This window comes from Candoia aspera, chromosome 5, assembly GCF_035149785.1.
Source record: "Candoia aspera isolate rCanAsp1 chromosome 5, rCanAsp1.hap2, whole genome shotgun sequence".
Classification (NCBI taxonomy): Eukaryota; Metazoa; Chordata; class Lepidosauria; order Squamata; family Boidae; genus Candoia; species Candoia aspera.
Window position 1 is genome coordinate 51,445,611 of NC_086157.1, and position 26,173 is coordinate 51,471,783.

Sequence of the window (26,173 nt, forward strand, 5' to 3'; positions counted from 1 at the left end):
GAAAATGCACAAAGTGGAAGTCAATAAACCAAAGTCACAGGCACTGTTTTTTAAAATTAAACATATAGTTTAAAATCACCCAGACCTGTATAAGAGATAGAAACATGTACAGTTAAGATAAGAAACACAAACATACATAAAAGTAAAAATAATTGAAAATATAGACAGATCTGCAGCAAAAATAGAATAGCGACAAAAGCTTGGGCAAAGAAATATATGAAATAGTTGATGAAATTGCAGTTGCACCAAAACGAAGGAAATTCCAGAGAAGGGGAACCAAGACAAGAAAGTCGCTTTTTGGGTAACTGACATTCTGGGTATTTTTCATTGCAAATATCTTTAAAGCCAGGTTGGTATATAACAACCTGGCTTAAAGATCTTATTCTTAGATATAATTAAGCTATAATTATCCCTTGAGATCTTACAAATTGTCAATAACAGTGCAACTGGCCAGGCAATGCAGGTTGCTGAGAACCCAGTCTTTAATTGCACAGGGTAATGAAATGCTTTAATTCTGCATCTGAAGCATCTGGATCATATTCAAAGACAGCTCCATCCAGAACATAATAGCAGTCTTTACATAAAGCTACTAAGTCCACACATCTTAAAGTTGCCAAGGTTGAGAAACCCTGTACAAAAGTATGGATCAGTTTGTCTAGGCTATTCTGGTCCAGAAAGGAGGTGGTGGGCATTCCTTGCCACTGAGGCTACCTGGCCTTCCAGTGATAAAGCTCAGTCAGGCTATGCACTTTCTCCTTCAGATAGTCATATACAGTCAGATACCAATAAAATTATCCTCAAAGATGCATAGCCTGTATCACTGCTGACAATACTGGACATAGAGGGTCTGGATCAAGGCTCAACCTTTCACAGAGCTTGCTGATGTCCAAATATTTTCACTATCTAATAATACAATAACTGAAAGTACCTTAAATCTCTCTTTTTAGGCTTACAACTTCAAAGCTTAAATAATGCTGCTTGATTTTTTATTTCTGGTATCAGTTAATAGTTGCTAACCTATAATTAGCCTGTATATAACATTTAGATAATTTATATGACAAAGTATTAAAGCCATCAGCTGAATATCATCATAATTAATTTATCACAACAAGCATTTATGAGTTTTGTCATTAGTATAAGCATGCCTTGAATTATCTTGACTGATGAAGTGACCTATACAAAAAACATTCATGAGACTTATTGGAAACATAAATATGTTCCGGTGAAATGTTTGCCTGTCACCTTTCATGTCTGGTTGGTGGTATATAATAATTGTGAACCAGTACTGCCTTGGTAGAAAGTATACTGTGAATAGGTAAAAAGATAAATTTTAAGATCTGCAAACAGAAGTAGAAAGATAGTAGCTTATGTGAATTGAAAGGAATGAATGTTTATCAAAAGAAGGAACAATAGTTGGGTGTAAGAAATAATTTTCCTCATCTTTTTATATGGAAGTGGAAGTTGGATATGTCAGGGGAAATGTTTGGTGATTCATTTTATAATTTGGTACTTTTGGTACCAATATTTTGTAATTTTGTGGGAGTTAGTAAGTGGGATGGGTTACTTAATTATGTGGAAGAATTGGGGCCAAGAATGAATGAGTACCAAGTTAATAAAGGTTGAAACAAAAGTGAATTATCAGAACAAAAGAAGTATGCTTTGGTCATATAAATGGAATTATAGAATTGCAAAACAAATATATGAAGTGAATGGGTCAAGATCAAGGTTGTGTTTGGATGGTATTTAAAGAATGAAAGACAGTGTATGGATTGGTATGAATGGACATAGTGGAAGCAAGGATAGTTTAAAAGGATTTTGGAAGAGTGTAGTGAATGGTATTAGTGTAAACCAGATCTAGTTAGCTTACTTTTTCTTTTCTTATCTCATGTCCCTAATTTCTTGGCCTTACTATTTATTAATAAGTACTTAAATACTTTTCCTAATGTTGCTTACCATGAAAAAAGAATAGTGACATGAATATGTAAGATACCTATTTTTTAAATGTTTCTTTCCTCATAAAATTGTTATGATTTGTCTTTCTGCACAAAGTAGTCTTCAAGAAAGAATCATGTAATGGATTAAAGGACATGTTATTAATTTTTTTATATACCTGATCATTTAGGGTCCCATGAGCAATAATGGGGAGGGAATAGTGAGTGAGAAAAGAGTGTTATATTCTTTAAAATAATATATTTATTTATTTTGTGATATATTTATGATATGCAAATTGTAAAGAACTTTCAGCCATCGTGGTTTTTATTATATTTATTGTATTATGTATTATAGCGTTTTATAGTTTTATATTTATATTTATGTTTTATTGTAAACCACCCAGAGTCCCTTTTGGGAGATGAGAGGTGATAAATTTGATTGATTGATTGATTGATTGATAGATTGATAGATTGATAGATTGATAGATAGATAGATAGATAGATAGATAGATAGATAGATAAATAAATAGGTTCAGTCTTTATTTTGAGGAGATACCCAGGGAACATACTTACCAGGTTATCTGGGACCAGTTTGATCCTGTTGAACCCAAGGAAGTGGACAGGATCCTTCAGACTATAAATGCTACCATGTGCCAATTAGACCCATGCCCCTCCTGGCTGGTGAAAGCAGCACAGGAGTTGACATGTGGCTGGGTCCAGGTGATGGTAAACACATCCTTGAGAGAGGGGGTGTTCCCAGCAGCCTTTAAGGAAGCGCTGGTGTGCCCCCTCCTCAAGACACCATCGCTGGACCCTACTATACTGGACAATTTTCGCCCAGTCTCCCACCTCTCTTTTTTGGGGAAGGTAGTTGAGAAAGTGGTGGCTTTGCAGCTCCAGAGGATTCTGGATGAAACAGATTATCTAGACCCCTTTCATTCAGGTTTCAGGTCCGGTTATGGGATGGAAACGGCATTGGTTGCACTTATGGATGACCTCTGGCAGGAGCGGGATGGAGGCAGTGCATCTATCCTTGCTCTTCTTGACCTCTCAGTGGCTTTCGATACCATTGACCATGGTATCCTTCTGGACTGACTTAGGGCATGGGCAGCGTGGTTCTGTGCTGGTTCACTTCCTTCCTCCAGGGTCGGTCCCAGTCGGTGTTGATAGGGAGCAAGAGATCCGGCCTGCGGCCCCTCCTTTGTCGGGTGCCACAGGGTTCAGTACTCTCTGCTCCTTTTTAACATCTACATGAAACCACTGGGCAAGATCATCCGTCACTATGGGGTGAGGTATCATCAATATGCAGATGATACCCAATTATACATCTGCATCCCAGGTGAAGTAAGTGATGCTGTGGCCACCCTTTCTGAGTGCCTGGGGGCTGTGGGGCCTGGATGGGGGACAACAGGTTGTGGCTAAACCTGGGGAAGACGGAGTGGCTGTGGATTAATAGCTCCTCAATTTCTGGGAAATTGTCATCTTTAGTTCTGGATGGGGTTACACTGCCCCAGACAGACCTGGTGCGTAACTTGGGGGTCCTCCTGGACTCACAGCTCCTGCTTGAAGAGCAGGTGGCAGCCGTGGCTAGGAGGGCCTTTGTGCAACTTCGTGTTGTGCGCCAGTTATGCCCCTTCCTGGAGTGAGAGGCCCTTCGAACAGTCACTCATGCCCTGGTTATCTCCCATATAGACTACAGGTGGATTGCAGGTTTTAAATGCTTATTGTGCATTTAAATGCCCATTTTTAAACTCCAATTCTTTGACTGGATATTCAGTGCAGATTCATTTCTAGTATTAGTTTAACTAGTCCTAATGTCACACTGCCATAGACATAATTTTCATTTACTTGATTTCTTTGTGCTTTTTAAAAAATGATGCTTCTTTTTCATGTCATAGCTGGCATGAGAGTTATGCATAGCAACTTTCACCCTTTGAATTGGCTCTTTACCAATGGTAAAAAAAAAGATCAGAAAAAAATGGTCATAAGAAACTGAATTATATAAATTTGTACAAAATTGTGACTATTATTTTGAAATTGAAGATAAGTAGGAAAATACTGCTTTTATTTATTTTTATTTTTCTTATTTGATTCTTCATACACATTTATGTTAATTCATTAGATTGTTCTATATAGATTTTAATATATTTGAACTTTTTGAATTGTATTCATGCATTTTGCATTTTTTATGTTTTTAAAGTTTAAGAAAATTAATAACTTAAAGATAATATATTATAGAATTCTGTGATTATTTTTCTTTCAGATCAAAGAGACATTAGAGCATGAAAAATATCTTAAAATGTAAACTGTGAATCCTGAGCAGCTTTTTACAGCATATAATTATGATTTTTAGAATGATATACATTTTTTGACAATTTTGTCAAGATCTTTAAAGAGTAAAACTGAGGCACAGAACTGAGTATAAATTCAGAGTTAATATGCTGATAACTCTGCCCAAACAGGGTTTTGTGTTCAAGCTGATAAGCCCATTTCTAAACAGCCCTATCGATTTATATGGTCTATTTGTAATAAGTGGAGAAAAGTTAATAATTAATAGTCAAATCCCAAACATTAAAAATTGCTACCTAGTAATGAAGGGGTAGGCAAAATTTAGCAAACAAAATTTAGCCATTTTGAAACCGTGTGTCTTCAAAGATACCTTTTATTGTTATTGTGCAGTATGTTCTGGCATTTGGAAATGGGAAAAGAGTTTAATCTCCTGGAATTTCCTTAATAAAAATATCCTGTTGTTAGAAGACGCCCAGTCACTTGTAGCCACCCAGAGTCACTTGTTGAGATGGGTGGCTATAAAAATTGAATAAATAAATAAATAAATAATATTTTTTTGCAACTCGCCAAGTATTCAAAAAAGTTTTACATGCTCCAGATTTAGTGTTAATCTTTTTGGGGAAAATTAGGTGTTACCTTGGAGAAGCACAGGAACTACCCAGAGTGACCAAATAATATAAGAACCTTAGGGTGGATGAATTGTAATTTATCAACTACATTTATTTACTATTTTTCCTTGCCTCTTCTGACTCCATACCTGTACTTCTGTTTTGCCAGTGCTTTATAGTTTTAAATTTCCTTCGGTTATAGGTAATGCTTTCTACCACAGCCAGACCTCAATGGCTGTGGTTGGCCCTTTTATCACAGTGAGACTTTATCCCTTGATCTTTAAATGCTATTTAAAAGTCAGTGATTCTTTTGGATAATATTTGTCAGGATCATGCAGAGCAAGGAAGTGATTCTCTCTAGTATCCTAGAGACTGAAGAGATCAGCATCAAGATTTCCTGAAGCATCACTTAGTGCAGTGACTGAAAAGATGGAACTTGACTTACAGAAACATTCAATTCAGGCCCTCAATAGTGTGGCATAGCTTTAGTTGCATCTGATCTGCTTTACTTCTGCATAGTTTTCTTTCATTTGTACACTTTAAAGTATTTATAAATTCTGAATATCAATCTAGGGCTCTATAAATCTGTTTTCAATAACTGATTTGTTTGTTTTCTGTTAACCTTTTCAACTCTTCCCTTCAAACTTTGTTGATGATGGCTAATTGGACCTTCTTAAGGTCTCAGAAGGAGATCCAATAAAACCAGTTACAAGCTTGTTTCGAAAGAACTGGTAGAAAGAGTGACTGTTTCCCAGAGTTTTATCCAGTTTTATAATGTTTGGAGGGTTAATACTTTAGTTCTTTCTAAAATAGCAACTGTGAGGTTGCATTAAAATATCTGAATTCTTCTTTGTGGCTAGATTTCTATTGTTGCTGCATTTCTATTCTTTCCATTTAAAATATGAAGATTGGTCAGCATGTGGTATTTCCATCTTTCTCTGTAAGGTGACTGCACAATTATTTTTTTCCCTTTTCTGTATTTGTTTCATATACTAAAGTCTAGCTGATACACATTTCCTGTTTCCTGAAACTTCCCCCACCCTCATGATACTTGTTTTTAATATCTGAAGCCAAAGGAGACTCAGGAACCTTTCAAATTCCTTTCAGATATGTTTGTTGAAATGTTTGAAGCAAAGAGGTTGAAAATACTGTTGGCGCTTTGGTCTGTCTTCTATTGCAGATGTCTCCATCAGTCTGCAACCATGCTGGCTGATCACTCTTCCTGATCAGAAAAAGTCTAAGGGGAAGAATGCTTTCTCTTGCAGTTTAATTGAAATGTGAGAAGCCAGAAAAGTTGCAGACTGCTGAACAAATGATATCAGTACATCATTCAGAGTTGCTGTGAGTTGGCCATTCAAGTTGAATGAATGAATGAATGAATGATTCAGTGAAAGATGGGATTCTCTCTCTCTCTCTCTCTCTCACACACACACATATAGCACAGTCTCCTTGTTAGTAAAAACAAACAAAGAAACAAACAGTCAGAAACTCACTTCAACCGTTTGACTATTAAAAGCAATTTCTTATCAAACTGAATGAGAATTGCCCAAAGAAATTCTGAAGATTTGGTACAGCACTACTAGAAATAAACATACAGCTACCAAAATTTAGATCAAGTCTACTCCCCTTAGCCAGCCTCTGTGTTCAAGATACTAACAGCATAGAAATGTACACATAATCGATACCCTTCAGTTTTGCAAAGGGAAGGTTTGGAGGGGATTCTGATTCTGTAACAGCCAGACATGGACCACCAGCTGTGATCCCAAGCCTTCTTTCTTTGTGTTAGATTCTAGATTTCACACATGTCAGGTGAAGAAGTGTTCCATAACCTGCCTCAATGTATTCCAGCCTCAGTGTTTGGGGGGGGGGCAGATATGGAAGTAAGTATTTAGACTATATTAGAATTATTTCACTGTATAATTCGAATAATAAGTTACTGTATGGGAATGTCACTTTCTTCAAATAAGAGCAACAATCTAAACATAAATTAGTATTTTGTTTCTAGGAAGGCACAGCTGAATAATGATGGCTTAAAAAGTCTGATTCACAGCCTTAGACTTGAATTACAGAAGTCTGCTGAAAAAAATAGCCATTTAAATAAAATATTGTGGACCATAATTCAACACAGAGTTAAGCATACTAGACTCCCATTGGTTGCGATATAATTACAATTAACTTTGTTAGATTGTGCTGTGCATTCTTCCTTTTAAGAAGTATAATTTCCTTCTCATATGTACATCTATATGAACATTTCTATTCCTCATAAGAATGAGATTTTACCACTTTTTTAAAGGACAATAGTATTTCTGGAACATGTTCATACATTGTTTGATAGTTTTAATTTGTAAGTCAACAGGTGGGAAGGAGGGTCTTTATTATTTTAAAATTAACTAAAAGTAATTTTAAAAATGATTAACATTCTTTAAATATATAGAGTATACTAAAGAGTGAATTGATAGTGTCATCACAGCATGTTTGTATCCTTTTACTTTTTTGACTCTTAAAGTTCTATGTAATCAAAAGCCAAGGAGATATTTCAATTATGTCTTGTTTTTGCTTTAGGGAACAGCCTTGGAAAACTAGAAGATGAAAATTCAAATTCCTCACTTAATGCTCTTCTATGCTGGTCTTGTTCAGAGTTTGAAGGTTGTGACCAAAAGGGGTTCAGGTAAGAAGACTGTTTTCTATTCTGCCAGAATGTATGGAATTGAATGTATATGTATAATGTGTGCACTTAAATGATCACAAAGGAAAAAAAATGGCTTTTTGTGGAAAAAAAGATTCTTCAACCTCTTACATTTGCTTTACACACAGTACTAAACATAATTTGTTAGAAATAACTTTCAGTGGGTTAATTGAAGACAAAGGATTGGATTCTAATCCATTCATGCTTATAACACACCTAAAGAAATTTAATAATAATAATAATCAAAATCCAATTGATTTTAGTGAGTCTGCTCAATTACTAAATCTGGAAACAAATTTTACAGATTATGGATGGTTAAAAACAAAGATCTATGTTATATAGTTTTGCTGATGATGTACATATTTTCTATTGAAGTAAAAGATTCAGTTTTGGAAATGAGGCTCATAATAAACCTTAAATTTGTACTTATTGGGTAGTAAGTGTTAAAAAGCATCATTATTAAATTCATGTTACTCTTATTGCATATTTAGTTTTTTATATGCTGCTTGCAAATTTTGTATTCAGTTGGTTGTTCAATTGTATGGTGGGTTCTATTATAGCTTTAATATATGGATTATATATATTATAACAAATGTTATATTACAATATATAACATACCTATTAGTTAATTATGAATTAATTATTTTTAACCAGATGTTCTGAGTTGGGTTAGATTCCAGTTTTTCAGCATATATCTATCAGTGGAATTTAGAACATTTATTTATTTTTTTAAAAGTAGTATATGTATCGTGAAAATCAGTGCTCAGTTAATCCAGATTATAAATGGAATCTATTGTTTGAAATGGTGTTTATAATCTATTAATTGGACTGTATATAAGTCATGATACTGTTCTTTACAAAGATATGTATTACACACAGATATTTTAGTGATGTAAATGAGCCTTAGCAAGCAGTTTTTATTTTTTTGAGAATATGCTTAATTCTCAGCATGGCTTTCTGATACTGATATCAGAAAATGCTACTGAAAAAATACACCTTGCAGATAGTAAGATACTTAATTTTCATAATAATTAAGATTCATGATAGGTATTATTCTTTCGTAGCAAATTTGCTTGTTTTATAGGTAACTTAACCTTTAAGTCAATGCTTCCCAAACCTTCTCCTTCATTACCCCAAACTGCTTATCAGAAAGTCTACATTTTTTTACCCAATGTAGATAAAACACTTTAATTCAATTTAAATGTCCCTGTTGTGATTGGGTAATAGGTTCATGTGCCATTGCTCAAAGACAAACTACTTTTACCCAATTTTGGGTAATTTACACAGGTTTGGGAAGCACTGCTTTAAGTTATCTCTTCATGCAACTCAAAAGTATAAGTGAATTTAGGCACCCAAGAATTCTTGTGTCAGAATGTCCATATTTATAAGCACCATTGCGTTCTAGCATTTTAAGGTAGTGACTAGTTCCTTACAGATATTTTGTAGGAAGTGCCTTATCAGCATCCATGACCCCTATAAAGTAAATATAGAAGCTCCTAGAATGAGATTTTTTTGTTGGAGAAACAGTCCATTAGGATGTACCGTTCATTTTTAACAATATCCTCTTGCCTGTTTCCAGGCAAGAATGAATTAATGGATTGACTGATTGATTGAATGAATTAATGATTGAATAATGGCATATTTATTAATACATAAATACATACATAAATAATTCTGGCTGAATGAGTTAGGAAACCCATTGTATACTTGCAATCTCCATGGGTTCTAGAAGGGAAAAACAAGTTTTAGCTAAAATTCATACAGCCTCAAATTCTTCATGATTTTGTTATTAAAATACCAAACCTACAGTATATCTACCTTTAGCTAGCTATCTTGTATATTAGAAAGGTCCCATCCTGGTCTAAATACCTGTATCTTTGTTCTACTTACATGATAACTTAAAAGGAAATTTATTCACCCATATCTTGATTTCTGCATGAAATGATCATTATATTTATCTCATTCAGATGATGAGCCAAGAGCTGGAGAAAAACATTGGATAATGTGACATTTCTGTATATTTTTTCCTCATTTCTATTTCATAAAAAGTTAAGTTCTTTGAAGCAATTCAAAACATACTCTTTGTTTTTTAAAACAGAAATTGTTGGTTCCTTCTTTATTAGTGTAAAGGGGTCTTTTTGGAACTGAGATAAAACAAAATATAATTGGATATACAGTATTTCTGTCTGTTATTTAATATTAAAGTTTGTTGTATTGTTATTAAAAAGAATCCACTGCCTACCTTAACTATTCTGTTGCCTAATACATTATTCTTTGGGGAGAAAATGGAGATAAAATTGTGCATTCATAACTTTGTGTATTGTTAATTAAACTATAATACATACCCTCACAAAAAAATAAAGTGTTATGTGCAGTCTTGAGGTGTAGATAGTACCTGTGCTTTATGGGCTATTATATTTATATTAACAAAAAGCACTGTTCTACATTTGCTACCCATTGCCAAAACATTCTGGAGTCTATATCTACTACTGTCCTTTCGGTGCCTCGTTAAAAATATTTCAACATAATTTTTGTGAAACAAAAGCTGTGAAAGTTCTAATATTGATTTTTACCCCTTTGATCTCCATAGAAGAAGAAGAGAAAAAGGAAAGGAAAAAAAGTACCTAATTTTGGTTTTGTTGACTGATGAAATCAGCACTTTTGTGGAAGTGTTACAGTGCCACTGACATTTGTCCTGATGGAGAGTGAATGTTAGAACTGGATTTGAAAGCATAAACTTATTTAGAATAACTGTTTTATTCTTATTTTTTGAATGGAATCCATTAAAAGAAAACAAAGCTGTAGCTGTGGAGGAAAAAAAGAAAATGATTCTAGAATGTTTCCTTGAGGGACATTTCAGCTATTTCATAGACATCTTTACCTTATAATTGCAGTAGGAAGATTTGTAACATCATCAATGTCTCCGTGGAAGAACGGTATTTGTAGCAATATTTCTAGCAGCACTGGAGATATTTCATTATTTTTTTTAATTGCTAACATTTATGGGGACTCTGTTTTAGTCCCTGGCCTTTCTGATTAGGGCTGAAATAATTATATTCCCTTGGAAAGAAGATTCCTGAATTTGCATCTCTTGGCGTTTGTTATTTCTAGAGATTAAACACGAATATTTACTGAGAAGTTAGTTCCTCAATATTCTATAGAATGTACCCTTGGAAAAGTACAGATGCAATTACAGGTGTAGAGTGCATATTGGGCATTGCTAATTGTATTGTGTGGGGTTTATTCTCAGGATTCCAAACTAGCTATGTAAACTTACACATGTCTAGGACTACCAGATCTGGTCTGCCAAAGTCAAAAGCATTATTAGGTGGCAACCATGAGAACACTCTGTTGAAAAGTGATGATAATAGCATTATGTTTAATTACAACAAAACTATTACAAAGTTGTATGTGAAGCATGCAAGGGGGTTAATGGGGAGCAGTGGGAAGATAAGAAATTAGTATTGCCACTGTAGTTGTCATTATGAAGATTCTTATATGGTGTCTAGATCAGCATACCATCGTAAGTTGACAGTATCATCAAGACTGGGCTAAACAATTGCTAGGTCTTCTATGAGCCCAATAAATGTGAGTTCCTATATTGAACTTTTGTTTACAGAGAGCTATTTAATAATGTATTGAAAGGAAACAAAGTGCTTTCTCTCTGATAATATTCTCTGTATATATTCTAAAACCCAAGAGTGTATTTCATCAGGTAATATGTAAATCAGTGATTATTTTATTCAGATTAACATGTGATGCTTGTTTCCCCCTTTTCCCATGTCTTTCTCTTTTTATAGATAAACTCTTGTCTTCATCAATTACAATATAAATAAATTTCCATTAATACCTTCTTCATAAGTAAGACTGCATGCAGATAGCTACCTCCTAGGTTATAATTGTTTTCAGGGTAAAAAAAGTTTTGTATTCTAGACTTTAGGGAAAAGCAGCATGCTCATTATTGAACTAACAACTAACTGGGTCTAACTCCAGTTAGATTATTATGACTTCAGAGGTTTAAATCGACTGGTGAGTCTGGGGGCAGGAACCTTTAGGGGTGAGGAGAAAAAAATGTTTCTGCTGTAGGAAGCATTATCCTCTCTCCAAGATCCAGACCAGGACAATCAGTGACGTGGTCCTTCTTTGAAGTGAATGCATCATGGATCCTTCTGTAATAGGCCAAGATATAAAATAGTAATTGATGAAATGTGCTGGTATAGGCATGCAAAGAAACATTTGGCTTGCAAATTACTGCTTCAAACTTTTTTTCAGTTTCTCATACAATACTAAAATTATCTATTCAAATAGTTTCTTAATGGCATACAAGGAAGTAGTTTTATATTGCTTATGAGGGTGGAACTATATACTTAATAGATATTGTTATAATATTTCCTAAATGACAGTACATAAAGGGGAATAATGGTGGGCTTTTCTTTTTGAAGTTGCACAACATTTATCAAGTTCAGAGTTCTAATCCATAGCTAATATCATTGCCTCTAATATTCTAGATATCAAGCTATCACTATTCTAGATATTGAGATATCAATATTCTAGATATCAGCTTGATAATTTTATCAAGTTCAGAGTTCTACTCCATGGATAATATTGCCAGTATTGGCAATGTTTTCCTTCTGCTCCTTCTCTCCTCTAGGTAGTGAAAGAACCTATTTTAAAAGCAGAAAAGAAGCCTGTGGTGGTTCCATTAGCAAGTAGCTATGCCTCTTATTTATGTTTAGCCAACTTTATTGAAGTGAGTTCTAAATAGCTTGGCTCCCATGGTTTCTCTGAAGGTATCTTGTTGAGCAGTTCAAATTAAACTGTAAGCCAAAATAAAAACAAATGTGCTTCTTGGTGGGCACGTATTTTACATCTCTACTAATTTACAAGAATTTGGTTAAACTCCGACATGGTAATTTCATCTTGATACATCTCAGAAAGAGTGGTTTATTAAATTTTATTATATTCCCCCCTCTGATTGAACCACTAGGTACCTATTATAGAGGACTAGGATTTGTTGATAATGGAGAGTTGACATGCTAATCAAATGTGAAGTAGACCAGAAAAAAAGGAAAAAATAAGCAATTTCTCTTAATTCTATCTATATCTATCTATAAGGAATGCTTAATAAAATAATTGAACACTACAATGCCATCTAGTGGTTTTGAAAAGATACTAAATAAACAAAACTAAAAACAAGGGAAGAAATATAGACAGGGGAGTAAAACAATATGGGGCACTTTATTAAGTTATTCTTTTCATATTGACTAGTCAGTATGTCAGTTATCGTTTAACCAATTAATTTAAAATGCACATTCCCAGTCTTAATTTCTTGCCACTGTGATGGCTTAAGTGGTAATTCTTAAAGCAAAATGTTAAAGTTATATTAGACTATTGTTATTAACTCAGTCTTCCTGAATAAGAGTTTCTTCACATAAAAACAGATTGTGTTGTTATTATAGGATTATATATTTTGGAAAACCTTTTCTTTTATGCCATAAATTTAAACTGTTAACAAGTTGATTATGAATTATATTGGACCTTTGTGTAAAGGCTTTTTAAAATATTTGTTGTGTTTAATTTTAAAATAGTACATCTGTGTGTGTTTGGGAGCATGGCACAGGACTTTGACTTCAAAGAAAACTGTTTGGTAGTTTTCAAATTTATCAACTGAAAACTGTAATAAAAAATGGAGGAATGCTTTGGAGAACATATTTTGATTTTCAGATATACTACCTATAGTGGTAGCCGGTATAGCCATTTCAAGGGCATATACTCCAGCAACATCTGAAGGAATGAAAATTCTGCATCCAGGCTTTATTCTTATTATTTTAATGGTTGCTAACAAGTGAGTAATAACGTCCATTTTATGTTATGTTATTTATTCTTCCATACAATTTCTGAGTATATCACTGACTCTTTTTTATGATTTCTATAGCATTGCTGCTTCTCTACTTTCTCGTGGCCTTCCCTTTCCATCTTTTTCTACTTTCATCATAGCAGCTTTTTTAGCTACCATGTTTTACTGAGCTTATTAGCCTTCACTATATTCTTTGCCTTCTTTCTATGTCAAGAAAATGGTAATTGTAAGCATGAGAATTAAGAGATTAATAAAGACTTTATTAATAATTGCAAATTATAATATTTTTTCTTACTATTCCTGAGCAGTAAGCACACAAATTGAAGGCAGCCGGTCTATCTCAACCACTTAGGGTTTTATGCCAAAATTGTACCTTTTTTTTAACCAGTTTTTAAAAAATACTTTACTCATTCAGAAGGAAACACTAATGAGTAGGTCTTTTTGGGAAAACAGACAAAATGTGCATGAAAATTACATAAGGAACATTTTAGCATTTCCAGTTTGCAGTAGGGGAAATTATTGATGCTTTTCCTCAAAGTAATTTTATTGCTATCACCTTTATGCAAAATAAGTATCTCCTATGTTTTAAACATGTCTTTTAATCTCCTTTTTGAAAAGGTCTCTTTCTCTATAGTTTCTAAGGCAATTACTGGCACAATCTGATATTTTAATGTATGTCTTGGCACAAAATATGCCTTCAGTCAGTCTATATTTTTACTGTAAAGATATGAATGCTGTTTTTTTTCCTTTAAATAAACCTTCCAGGTGAAGTGCTGTAGCAAAAAATCACAGCAAGTCACATAATTATTTGGATTTATTTAAAACAGCCTTCTTTAACTATGCCTTTCCGATATTTGGGCTGCAACTCCTATCATCTGCTAGCTGTAGTTCAAGCAAAGTTGTCCTTTCAGGGAAGTACAGTCCAAAATAAATATAAACCACTTTATCACCACAATCACAGTCAGTGAACAGGCTTGATATTGAACTTTCATTTTAGTTATTAGATCAGAGAGGAGATAACTTTTCCTTCATCTTTGCCTTGAGTCATCTTCCAATTAAAGTCCTTCTTCTCAGTTTAGGGAATGCAAATGAGCTTGACCACTGAAGAGCAATTGGGTTGACTTCCAATGGACACTTCAGAGTATTAACTATCCAGATCTGGAAGTTATTGGAATTATCCTGCAGAGAAAAATAGAGAACACTAACTGTGTCATGCAAAAGACAGCTCTCTGAACTAGCCCTCCTTTTTATCCAAAATGAAGTCAAGAATGAAGGAGATCTTGTTCTAACTACAATATTCATCAAGAGCAGCAGACCAGAAAACAAGCTCAGTTTGTTTGTTTTAAGTGAACAGTTATTCTAGGTGAAGAAGCCAGAAGAGGAAAGGAATAGAAGATATTTACTACCATCTCTTCTTACTTTACATGCATCCCTCACTGCAATATTTCTCACCACTTGTAACTACTATGAAAGGAGTCTCTTCACTTGTTCTGAGGTAGTAATCAAAAACATATTCATGTCCATCATTTTTAAAAACTTTATAATAAAATCCAAGTAGAAGCGGGTGAGGGGGAGAAGTGCTAGCTCACACCATGGAAACAGAAGGGAAAGCAGGAGAGAGATAAATCAAAAATGCTACCCCAACTTACCAACTGTTCCTAACAGAACTGTCTACATTTTTCTCCTCTGGATTTCTTGGCTAGGAACTGATTATTGCTTATTATTGATTGTTTCAAAATCATGCATGACTGTTTTAAAGTTTTGTTTTTGTTTTAATAATCATTTTTAAAATGTTTTCCACTGTTTCCTACTTAAAGACTCTGTAACTGGAAATACTTTATTCCAAAATGAGAAAATAAAAGTTCACTCACACAGCTTAAATGTTGGGCTTTTCTTCATGATACAGAATTTTCTATCTACCCAAAGTCCCTTCATGAAATTTCAAGGAACTTCTTCAGGTGTCTGATAGGGCTAAGGAAGTTTTCCAGAAATGTTGATGTAATGGAATAAGAAATTGACCACACTGAGTATGGCAGTAGGATGCCCTATTGCTTTTGTTGCTTGCTTGCTTGCTTCCTTCCTTCCTTTTTGCTTCTGCTCCCTCTACTGCATAGGTAGGTCTTTCTGCATCTGTCAGATTTTCAGAAGGCCACAGTGGTTATGGTTCTCCAGATGGTGCAACAAAAATGGGAGGTCTGTCAGTGAATTGTCTCATGGAGATAACTAGAAGAGGACTAAAGGATTCTTACTATGTTGAATCAACAAGTTGGCTGAGATTAATTATATGCCCCCAGAAAGCCCCAATTTCTTGAGGCAAAATTGAATTCGTAAAAAGATAGTTAATCGCATTTTAATATCTGATTCCCCTTAATTAAGATTATTTATGTTGTTCAGCTTTCCTTAGATACAAGGACAGCAAGGATTGCCCCTTATGATTTAAACTTATTTAATCTGCATATTGATTACATTGTAGTGAAATACACTGCAGGCTTCAGGATTACACTCTTTCCTAGTAGATTTTCATAAACAATGTATCATGAAGGTGAGATAAGAATTCTAGTATGAATACACTGATGAGTTTCTTTATGTGAGAAGCCACTTACCTGGGATAACATATGATGGCATGTTTTACAGCAGGGAATGACTCAACAAACACTTTCTGCCTTTTCTAAAATGGCTAATAAAACTATTATTTAGATATTAAGACCCTGGTTATTATTCTAAAGGTTTGTACAGTATACGGAGTAGATCATATGGATTTAAAGCTGACAAAATTTGCAGGAGCTCATGCCACCAAAGTTATGACTCATAATATTTTTCTTTCTGAAGGTGTTATATGAATAGAGAGGATTTCTGTACATAAACATATGACATATACTACAAATTTTATAAGAGATAGCTCTTACAGGTATAAGTCCTAGATAGATGATTTCTTTTAAAATGGTGCCATTGTATATTTTTCAACTTATTTATTTTATATTTCAGATTTTATCACTGCCAATCTTGCATGAAGTGACTCTGAGCGGTTTACAATCAAAGTCTATATAGACTTACATAGACTACAACTTAAAGTCAGAGTCTACATACAGTAGCTACTCAAGAATTAGTCAAACTTTCATTTAGACTGCAATTTTACAATTACTTATTTTAGAGTAAGGCCCACTGCACTAACCTGGGTCTTAGTTTGGAGCACAGAATGATAGTGTCAGTTAGTGGCATCTGTCAGGCAAACTCCAGTACACATTTGAAAACAAATCCTGTTGAATGCCATATGCATTTTCTTGGCCAATACATGTATCATTGTGTGTTACTACTTTGGATAAAATAATTTTTATAAGGAATTACCAACATTACATTTGTTTTGTTCTCAAAGTCTAAAGTGTATTTTGGTTTACAGTCAGAATACGTATTAAGTTATTCTGAATATTTCATTTTTAAAAAATAATAAAAAAATTAGTTGAAAGACCCTTCAACAATAATTGGAAATACATAGTCAATATGAAGCTATTGTTTGAGGTAATATTTAACTGAGTGCCTCATGTTTAGCCTCAAATGAAGGCAATACAGAGAAAGGCATGATCAAATTATTTTACCCTTCACCAAACTTTTAAAAAAGTAATTGTAGATAAAAGGGCATGATAATTAATCAAATTGTAGCCTTTCTCTCCTGCCTCCTTTTATGACAGCAAAAACTTTCTCCAACACCTGGAAGAACAAAGCATTGTAAGTAAATTGTTTAAACTCTGTTCAGATGCATTTTTTCCTACTGTGATAGGAAAACAGACTGCTTGAATCATACTGACCTGATTAATTTTGTACATATCTAAGACAGTGGGAGACTAGTATACTGAGTGGCATGTGGATTATGTGGAGTGATGCAAAGAGGTATAACTGTTGTGTGAAAATGTCATTTTAGTTTGGTACAATTGTAGGAAAACATTACATGAGTTATACCAAGCTAGCTAATTTTTCAAATAATCAGATTGGATGGGTTTTATTAATCCAGACAAGTTCTGTATGATTGGCATCTAATTACTCTATATTGCAGACAGACTATTAATGCCCGTATTGTCTTGTGGACACAGCATCTCACAAAGCTCACTCCTCACTGCTATTAATATTGGTGCAAACATTGACAGTACAGTCAGTGCCTTAGTATTTTGCTTATAGACCAATTTGTTATTGGGGGGAGGGGAAAACATTAGTCCTTTTATCTTATTGTAATGTGCTGAAAGGCTGCAGAAAATCTACTGAAATAGTTATCAAATATGTACTAGAAGTGTGCAAATTCAGAATGTTCTTATTATAATGGAAATGTTCTGATTATTCTGAACTTGAAATGCTTTGCACATTAATAAGATGTACTATATATAAACCACTGGGAATCTGTGTCCCAATTTTGTCAAACTCTAGTCCCTAGCACCCCCAACAATTATGGCTAATGGTGATGGATGCAATACCTAAAGGACCATAGATATTCATTTTGGTATGCAGTATAGAAAATCAGAAATGGTAATCTTGTTTAATGTCCTACAAGATAATGAATCAATAGGTTTGACTGGAAATCAAAAGTGAAAAGCACATGAATATCTCAAAGTCAAGAGATAGCATAAAGGATGAGGATGGAGATGATGATAATGATAATCCTGATTCCTTTTTTTTCTAAGATTTTTTCTGCCACAATTCTTTTTCTTTCCTTCCTGCTGCATTCAGAATGGAAACTTACATTTTTGAGAAGGTATTTTCAGCTTTATATGGCAAGTGACATTTTCACAGTTTAAGCCAGTTCACAAGTTTATTGGCTGAATCCCTGACCATATACAAGATAGAGAGGACAAGTGACAGCTCACCTCTAATAAACTAATGGGGTGAGCTTGGCTATCTCTCCTGTCTCCTGCAACTTTGGCCATTTTCAGTATTATAAAAAGGCTCAGACAGTTGTGGAGCACTATTTCTATTCTTCAACTTTTTTGTCAGTCCATTCTAATATACCTGGAATCTGTTTCACATTACTATTCCAAGTTAAAAACTAAAATTATATTAAACCTGAATAATTATTTCTGTAGTTTTTTGTTCAGTTATCCACCTATGTTTTCAGTGCAAAATCCACTAAATCATCCTGACAGATGGTAATACAACCCTCATTTGAAAGGAGGATTCATCCACCACTATTAAGATTATTGCATTGCTCAACAGCTCTTATTATTAGGAATTGTTCTGGTCATGAAACCCTTTTCTTCCCCTGTTTGAATTTTGGAATTATGTTTGTTCTTCTCTGGCCTTCTGACCCCTCACCAGTTCTTCAGGAGTTTTCAAAAATTATAGCTGATAGTTCTGAGATCACTGGTGCCAGCTTGTTCAATACTCTGGGATATACAGTCATGTGAAAAAGTAAATACACCCTATGTAAAGGTTTTTTTTTTTTTAACCATATGTAGATATATAGATATTTTAACTTCATTCAAACAGTTTATAAAGATAAAGGTGATGTAAATGAACAAAAAAACCATGAAAAAATGACTTTGCAATCATTTATTCAGCAAAAAATTAACAGACATGCCTTTTCCTTCTGTGGAACAAGTACACCTTTGCCTCTAATACCTGGTATTGCTTCCTCTGGCAGAAACAACCTCAGGTAGGCATTTCTTATACCTGTCTACCAGTCCCTGACATTGACTGGGATAATTTTTTTCCCACTCTTCCATGTAGAATGTTTTCAGCTGTGAGATGTTTGAGGGGTTTCTTTCAGGCACAGCCCGTTTCAAAGCACCCCATGGCATCTTGATGTGATTTAGATCTGGGCTTTGACTTGGCCATTCCAGAACCCTCCATTTCTTTTCTTTCTTTCTTTTTCAGCCATTCCTTGGTGGATTTACTGGAATGCTTAGGGTTATTGTCATATTGCAAGGTCCCCTTTCAATTGAACTTCAATCTTCTGACAGATGGTCTCATATTATCTTCAAGTTCCTCTGGTACAATGAATTCATAGTGGATTCTATGATGGTGAGCTGCCCAGGCCCTTAGGAAGCAAAGCACCCCAAACCATAACATTTCCACCACTGTGCTTTACAGTTTGTATCAGGTTCTTCTAGGGAAATGCTGTCTTTGGTTTTTGCCAAACATGTCTTTTGACATGGCCCATACTGTGGCCAAATAACTCTATTTTTGCCTCATATGTCCAGGGCATGTTTTCTGATTCCTGTGTTGCCAGCTAAGTTAGAATTTGCAGGACAGATTCCAAAGCATGCAGACATTAGAAGGGGTACCAGGACCAAAACAAACAGCATCATGTTTATTTAAATTGTCTCCATTATGTCAGCCTTTCAAGGCAGTCCAGACAAGAAACACCAACCATGAGTATTAACACTTCCTTTATTATAAGGTTACAGTAATGGAATCTTGCAAGTCTCAAAGTACCTCTCCCCTCCTATTTTTACTCTCCCGAAAACTAGAGAGGGTCCCTTCTGAGACACTTCCTTCACCCCCACCCATCCCTTAAATGACTCAGATTTCATTTATCAGACCACTGTCTAGGCTGCTGCTCTTCCTCCTGTCTCCCAAAGTCATTCCTACATACCATTACGTATTAATTACTTACAGCACCAGGGGCCCTTCCTCCACCTACCACAGTGAGCCCAAATAGCAAGGATGATCTCTGGAAATCAACTCACAAAGGTGTTGCATTAGTTGGGAACTTTTATAGCTCTACAACCTCCCTTTGCCTCTCCACCCCCAGAATAGCTTAGGCATCAGTAAAGGAAGGTTACATATTAATGAGGATTAAGTGTCTAGTAGGCACTGAGCACCTGCTACAACAAAAGAGGGAAATAATTATCTAATTGGAATTAGAGCAAAAATTTTGTTATCTCACAACCTGCAAGAGTGAAAAGGAAGAGCTAGTTTATCTAGGCATCCTCTTTTCCAGGTGTTAATTGCAAGATGCAGGTCAATCACAGGATGAAGCACATTGTTAGAAAAATCCTGGTCTTTGCCTAGGTGTTCACAAACAAACTTTAGTCTTGCCCTGATATTATTTTTGGACAGCAAAGGCTTCTTCCTGGCATACCTCCAATGTAGAACTAATTTATGCAGCTTCTTTCTGGTGATAGACTCATGTACTTTGGCATCAAAAGTGGCAAGAACTATCTGTAGGTCATGTGATGGAATTCTGTGGTTCTTATAGATTTCTTTCAGCATATTTCATTCCGCTTTCAGACTGAACTTGCTGGGATGGCCTCACCTGGCAAGCTGGCAGTTGCTTGAAATCTTCCGCACTTGTTGATGAACTTCCCGACAGCGGATGATTGATGTCCAATTGTTTGGCAATCTTTTAAAATCCCTTCCCAGATTCATAGGGAATATGAATCTATAACCTTCTTTCTGAAGGCCTCAAAGAGCTCTTTTGCCCTAGGATACCACACAGTTCAGAAACAAATAAAAAATCAAACTAAATGTCTGGTACTTAGATTAGTCAGATTTGTCCCAGATCCTCTCTAACAAAGTTCTAATCATTTGCACCTGCTCTGGTGCATCTGATTCTAATTTTAGGTATTTGAGGTAGTGATAAATATAAAGTACTTACTTTATGCACATGCAAAATTGCATTTATGTTTATTTAAATTACACAATGGACTACAAAATATAAATGGTGCATGATATTTGTTATTTTATATTCCTTTATCTATCAATATAGTTGAAATGAAGAGCAAAAATCTGTATGTTGAAATATGTTGGAAAAGTAAAAAAAAATCAGTGGGATGTAATTACTTTTTCACATGACTGTAAGGAATTTAGTTCTGTAGACTTAAATTTGTATAAAGTAGCAAAGTGGATTTTTATAATACCTTTATCAAACCAGCTTAGGAGGGAAGATTTCCCTCTTCTGAAAAAAGACAGTTACGAGAGATGTATGAAGTAGTTCCACCTCCTCTGCCATTATTAGTTTTATACCTTCCATGTGCAACAGACCAACAGCTTTCTTGACTACATTTGTACTTTGGAGATACAATATTCTATTTTGTATTCCTCATTGACTTCATTTATTATGAAGTTTGGCCTTCCTGACTCCATTATTCATGAGCTTTTTCATGACATTACAGTCATGAGCTACAGTCTGTCATCCTCCTTAGTTATTAGCCATGGCTTCTAATTCTCATACATCACCTTTTAGTCTGTCTGTCTTTCTTTCTTCCTTTCTTCCTTTCTTCCTTTCTCTCTCTCTCTCTCTTTCTCTCTCTCTCTCTTTCTCTCTTTCTCTTTTTCTTCTAATTCCCATATATCTCCTTAGGTTCCTTCCTTCCTTCCTTCTTTCCTTCCTTGTGAGCTCACATAAAAGCTATTGACAATGGGATTAAAATGCTAGCAGAATTAGGAAAAGGGAAAAAAAGGATATGTAATTAATATATATGTGTTTGTGTGTAATGATAATGATTTTAATTTTAATGACATTAATATGGTTGTATATGCTGTGTTTTATTTTATTCTGAAAAGCCATGTTAAGTGCTGACAAAAAAAGTCAGGATGTAAATTCATAAATGAAAATTCAGTGCTTTCCTAGTGAAATAGTGAGGCAGCACATTATTCAAACATTAAGGACTTAAGCTTGGATGTCAGGGCCCTAGGTTTAAGGAGCTAGGAATATGGGAGACAGCCTTTCCCTATTCTGTCCCAAGTTATAGAATCCATTCTCTCAAGAACTACATTTAATCCCATTCCTCCTGCTTTGAGGAAAGGAATCAAATCCTTCCACTTGAGCTAGACATTTTCAGTTTGAGTTAGTTAAAAAGATATATTGATTTTATGTTTTTTTTTAAACATTAGCCATCTTAAATGTTCTATGAGCAGAAATGTGGTATTAGTAACAGCAGTAACAGTGGTATTTATTATTATCATGATTATGATTATTTCATATACTCTGTGTTCACACAGAAAGGAAGGAATGCAATTTATCTGTGGTAAGAGAACGACAGAGTCCCCTACTAATTCCTGTGAGAAACTTCCTTTACAGAATCTTGGAGAACTATGAGAGGAACCTCCAACCTTCTTTTATTAGTGAAAACATTTAGGCAAAATATATTGGATATTTTGAATATCATCTTTCTGGGCTTTCTGAAAGCTGGATTAAGCTGCCATTTATAAGATAGATACTATTTAATTCTGCCATTTGTTGATTGTTAATGTCCAGAGCAACTTCAATCTATCTATCTATCTATCTATCTATCTATGTATCTATCTATCTATCTATCTATCTATCTAATTTTAAACACAAGAATAAGACTAATACAAACTAAAATAGAGAAAAAAAATAAAAAACCTAAAAATGCAAAAAGAAAAAGAGTAGCAGGAAAATAGAAAAGGAAGAAAAAAGATATAAAGAAGTGGCTTCCAATCTTCTTTACAGCAGTTATAAGTACAATTATAAATTGACCTCTTTCTCTAAAGTTAAATTGTGACTCTCTTCTTTCTATAATCTATCCTATCTAATCATCAACTTCAATCTCTTTCTCAGCCACCCGACCATCTCTCACAATACTGTTCATAAGGCAGAATGAGTATCTTCCACCCTCTTGGCTTGATGTCTCAGGCTGAGTAGTCCTAAAGAGAGGAATTGAGATTGTTCTCACATGGGAAATATTTTACAACACTGTTTGACTTATTTCAAGCTAATGTTTATGATTTACTGAGCATTTCTAAGAAAATCTGCCCCCTCGTGCCAAGAAAAAATAAGTTTGATCATTTTCTGGGAAAAAAGTATTTTAAATTATTTTTATATTATGCTATGTCCAAAATAATGTGAATCTGTGTCTATATGCTGTATTGTAAATACACCTTTACATAATGTTCACTTTTGTCCAAATCTAATGAAAATGTATAGCATTCCAATTAATTTCATCAGATAATATGTAAGATGGCTCCAAATATTTTATCACTTAATTTATTTTCCTTTGTGATTTTATTCCTTTATTCTTTCCATTCATTCAATACAGTCTAAGGAGACCATTCTCATAAAACTATATTACCAAGAGAATTAGAGACTTTTGATGTAGAATTTCATATTTTACTCTTGTTAGTGAAGAAGCTGTTCCTAATAAGTTTCTACTGTCAAGATAAGGAACATGCTTGAACTCCATATTGGTATCATTCTCCTACAGAGAAAAAAACCTCTGTTCTATATTCTACCTTCATTAATTCTGTCCTTACAGGTTATGAAAGTTATAGTATTTAGCTCTTCCAGAGTTCCTGGAATGATAACAATTTCTTATTCTTCCTATATATCTAAAAGAGTTGAGATAGCAAATAAAATATCTAGACAATGCAGTCACAGTTGATTAGATTATTGCAAGTTTCTTTCTATTATAAAATAATGTCTTTCCATAAAAGATAGAATAATCATGTCTGTTCTTTTGTTAGAATTCTATGCCATTCATATTAGTAAAAAAATGACATAAGGTGAAAAAGCAGTAACATTTAATGCATGTTAAAATGCTATTGAAATAAGCAGTAATGGATTCATTTGCCATTATTAATGAATTCAGCTAGTTGGTGTAAAATTATAACCTAAAACATGGAAACTGTACAATTTGACATTTATCGAAGACACAGACATGTTTCAGATTTTGTTTCTACTTGGTCTCAATCTTCCTTTGGATATTTTATATTTAATTAATTAATGTTAATTCATGTCAACATATTAATGTATTAATATATAGTAGTAAGAGTAGTAATTCAGATCCTATTTTCACCTAGATTTCTCCTAGGAGCCTGAAGTTCCATCTTAACCAGTCTCATTTCAGTAACGGTTTTATGTTTTATTTTATTGTCAGTTTTTATACTCAATATCCTACATTTCACATTTGCTATAATCTTTTTATTTCATAATTAGTGTATCATACTAGATTCATGATTCATTCTCCTTCAGCTCCTTGAATGACTAATGAAATTCCGATTTCCATAAGGAGTTTCTTGGGCTAAGCATTTGCTCTGTCCCTAAACAGTCTCTTTTCTTCAGAACAACTGAGAAACATGCCTCTGCCCTTAGCGTCTTCCATGCCATACTGTAGCACCACTAGCATGCATGTAATTATCAAACATAGCAGTTTTCAATATATGTATAGAGATCTCAGTTGCTGACTCCGATGCCCCACTAAGATATTTTTTGGCAAATATAAATTACTCTTTAAAACATTTGTGATGGTTTATGTACCTTATTAGAAAGAGACAATGTGTGTGCTGTGTTCATGTGGTTAAATTACCACAGCATTCTGTCATGTGTTGCTTTGTTTTTTAACTTGATAACAACATATAATCAACGTGCTGTTCTGATCATCTCACTGGTATGGATTAATGATCTTAAATTGTATCTGCTGTAGGCTAATCTGCTTAATTTGGCAAGCAGAGTTCAGTTAATCTCCATAACTGTAAACACAATATACTAAGATGGTATTAATCTTAAGAGATCCTGTTAGCCTTCTAAGAGAAGCAGAGTCATTGCTTACAGTATGAAAAGGCACGAATTGAAGGCGGCTTACTGACAGGTGCGTTCTCATTTTTGTGTATTTTCAAAGGTCACAGCTGTTGGACTTGTTACAATTGTATTAGAACCTTCCAATATCTACCTCTCTCTCTCTCTCTCTCCCCTAGTACACAATAGGATTGTGCATATCCTTCAACACATACTTCTGAATACACAAGAACACTTACAAAGCATATTTTTTTGAATTGTTAATTGGCTGTCTTTTTTTCCAGCCTTGTGCAATTAAGTCAGAAACTCATCCTGATTTTTTAATATGCATGTGCATCCACAGGCATATTAAGGAAAAATGAAGACTTACTGTAGTTGCTATTTTTTTAAGGTACTTCCACACTGCTATTGCAGTATGATCTGTAATTATAGTCAAACTTCCCAGTCTTGAAATGCTGCAAAAGAAGAGCAGAAGTCTTACGTGGAACTGCCTCAACCCAATTCCACACAAAAGGAACATAAAATAAATTGATTCAATGCCTTCCTCCCAAATTACTTCATGTTTGGTACATTTGTCTGGTCATTTGCAAACGGACCCTAAAAATTCCACTGATGGCAACTTGAAGAGTTGTTTTGCCAACTTTCTATATGGTAGAACAGGATGGTAGAGCAGGAATAGTTAACACTTGAACCTCCAGAGTCACTGGATTAAAAAACAAATAAAAGTGTGAAATTCATTTTAATATGTCTTAAAATAAAATGCAGCTGACAAAACATAATTTAGCTCAGTTCTCAAACACATTCATGTGAACTTATCAGTGCAAAGTCCTGATATAGAAATGCTCATAGTTCCCCATGTTGAATTGAAATGCTCTTTTACCACCAGCTGCTATTGTTCTCTTCCTCTAACAGATGAATACAGTGTTTTTATCATTTTAATAGAACACTGTGCTATTGGCTTCTAGGGAAACAAATTTTAGCCACTTTCAGTCTAAATGCATAGGAGAAAGGATGCTCTGTTTTTGTTTTAGTTTAGGAAAAGAAAAATACTGGAGTGTTGGTTTTTTTAAGCAAGGGAAAAAAAATTCACTCCTCCCCTGTGCAGTGTTTTATACAGCATCTCTTTTCTATTAGTCCAGCATTTAAAATTAACTATCTTATTCTACATTATGAAAGGCTTCCAAGTTCAATCCAGCACTTTGGATGGAGGCTAGAAATTAATTTAGAGCATGGGTAATTGGGGAAGGATAGGCACAACATGCTATAATGCTCAGACTCAGTTATCAGTGCTCCAGTTCTGCCACTGGAATAGTTTCAGAACTGTTTTCATAAGCATGAAAT

At 34.3% G+C, this 26,173-nt stretch overlaps 1 protein-coding gene across 1 annotated transcript in view; it reads left to right on the top strand.

Moving 5' to 3' along the window:
* The window catches only part of IL1RAPL1 (interleukin 1 receptor accessory protein like 1), an 826,443-nt gene that overhangs the window by 134,381 nt on the left and 665,889 nt on the right, over nt 1-26,173 (top strand). The window contains exon 2 of the mRNA XM_063305201.1: nt 7,391-7,496. Within this exon, the coding sequence (XP_063161271.1) occupies nt 7,415-7,496 (82 nt within the window). The 5' untranslated portion in view covers nt 7,391-7,414. The remainder of the gene's footprint in view (nt 1-7,390; nt 7,497-26,173) is intronic.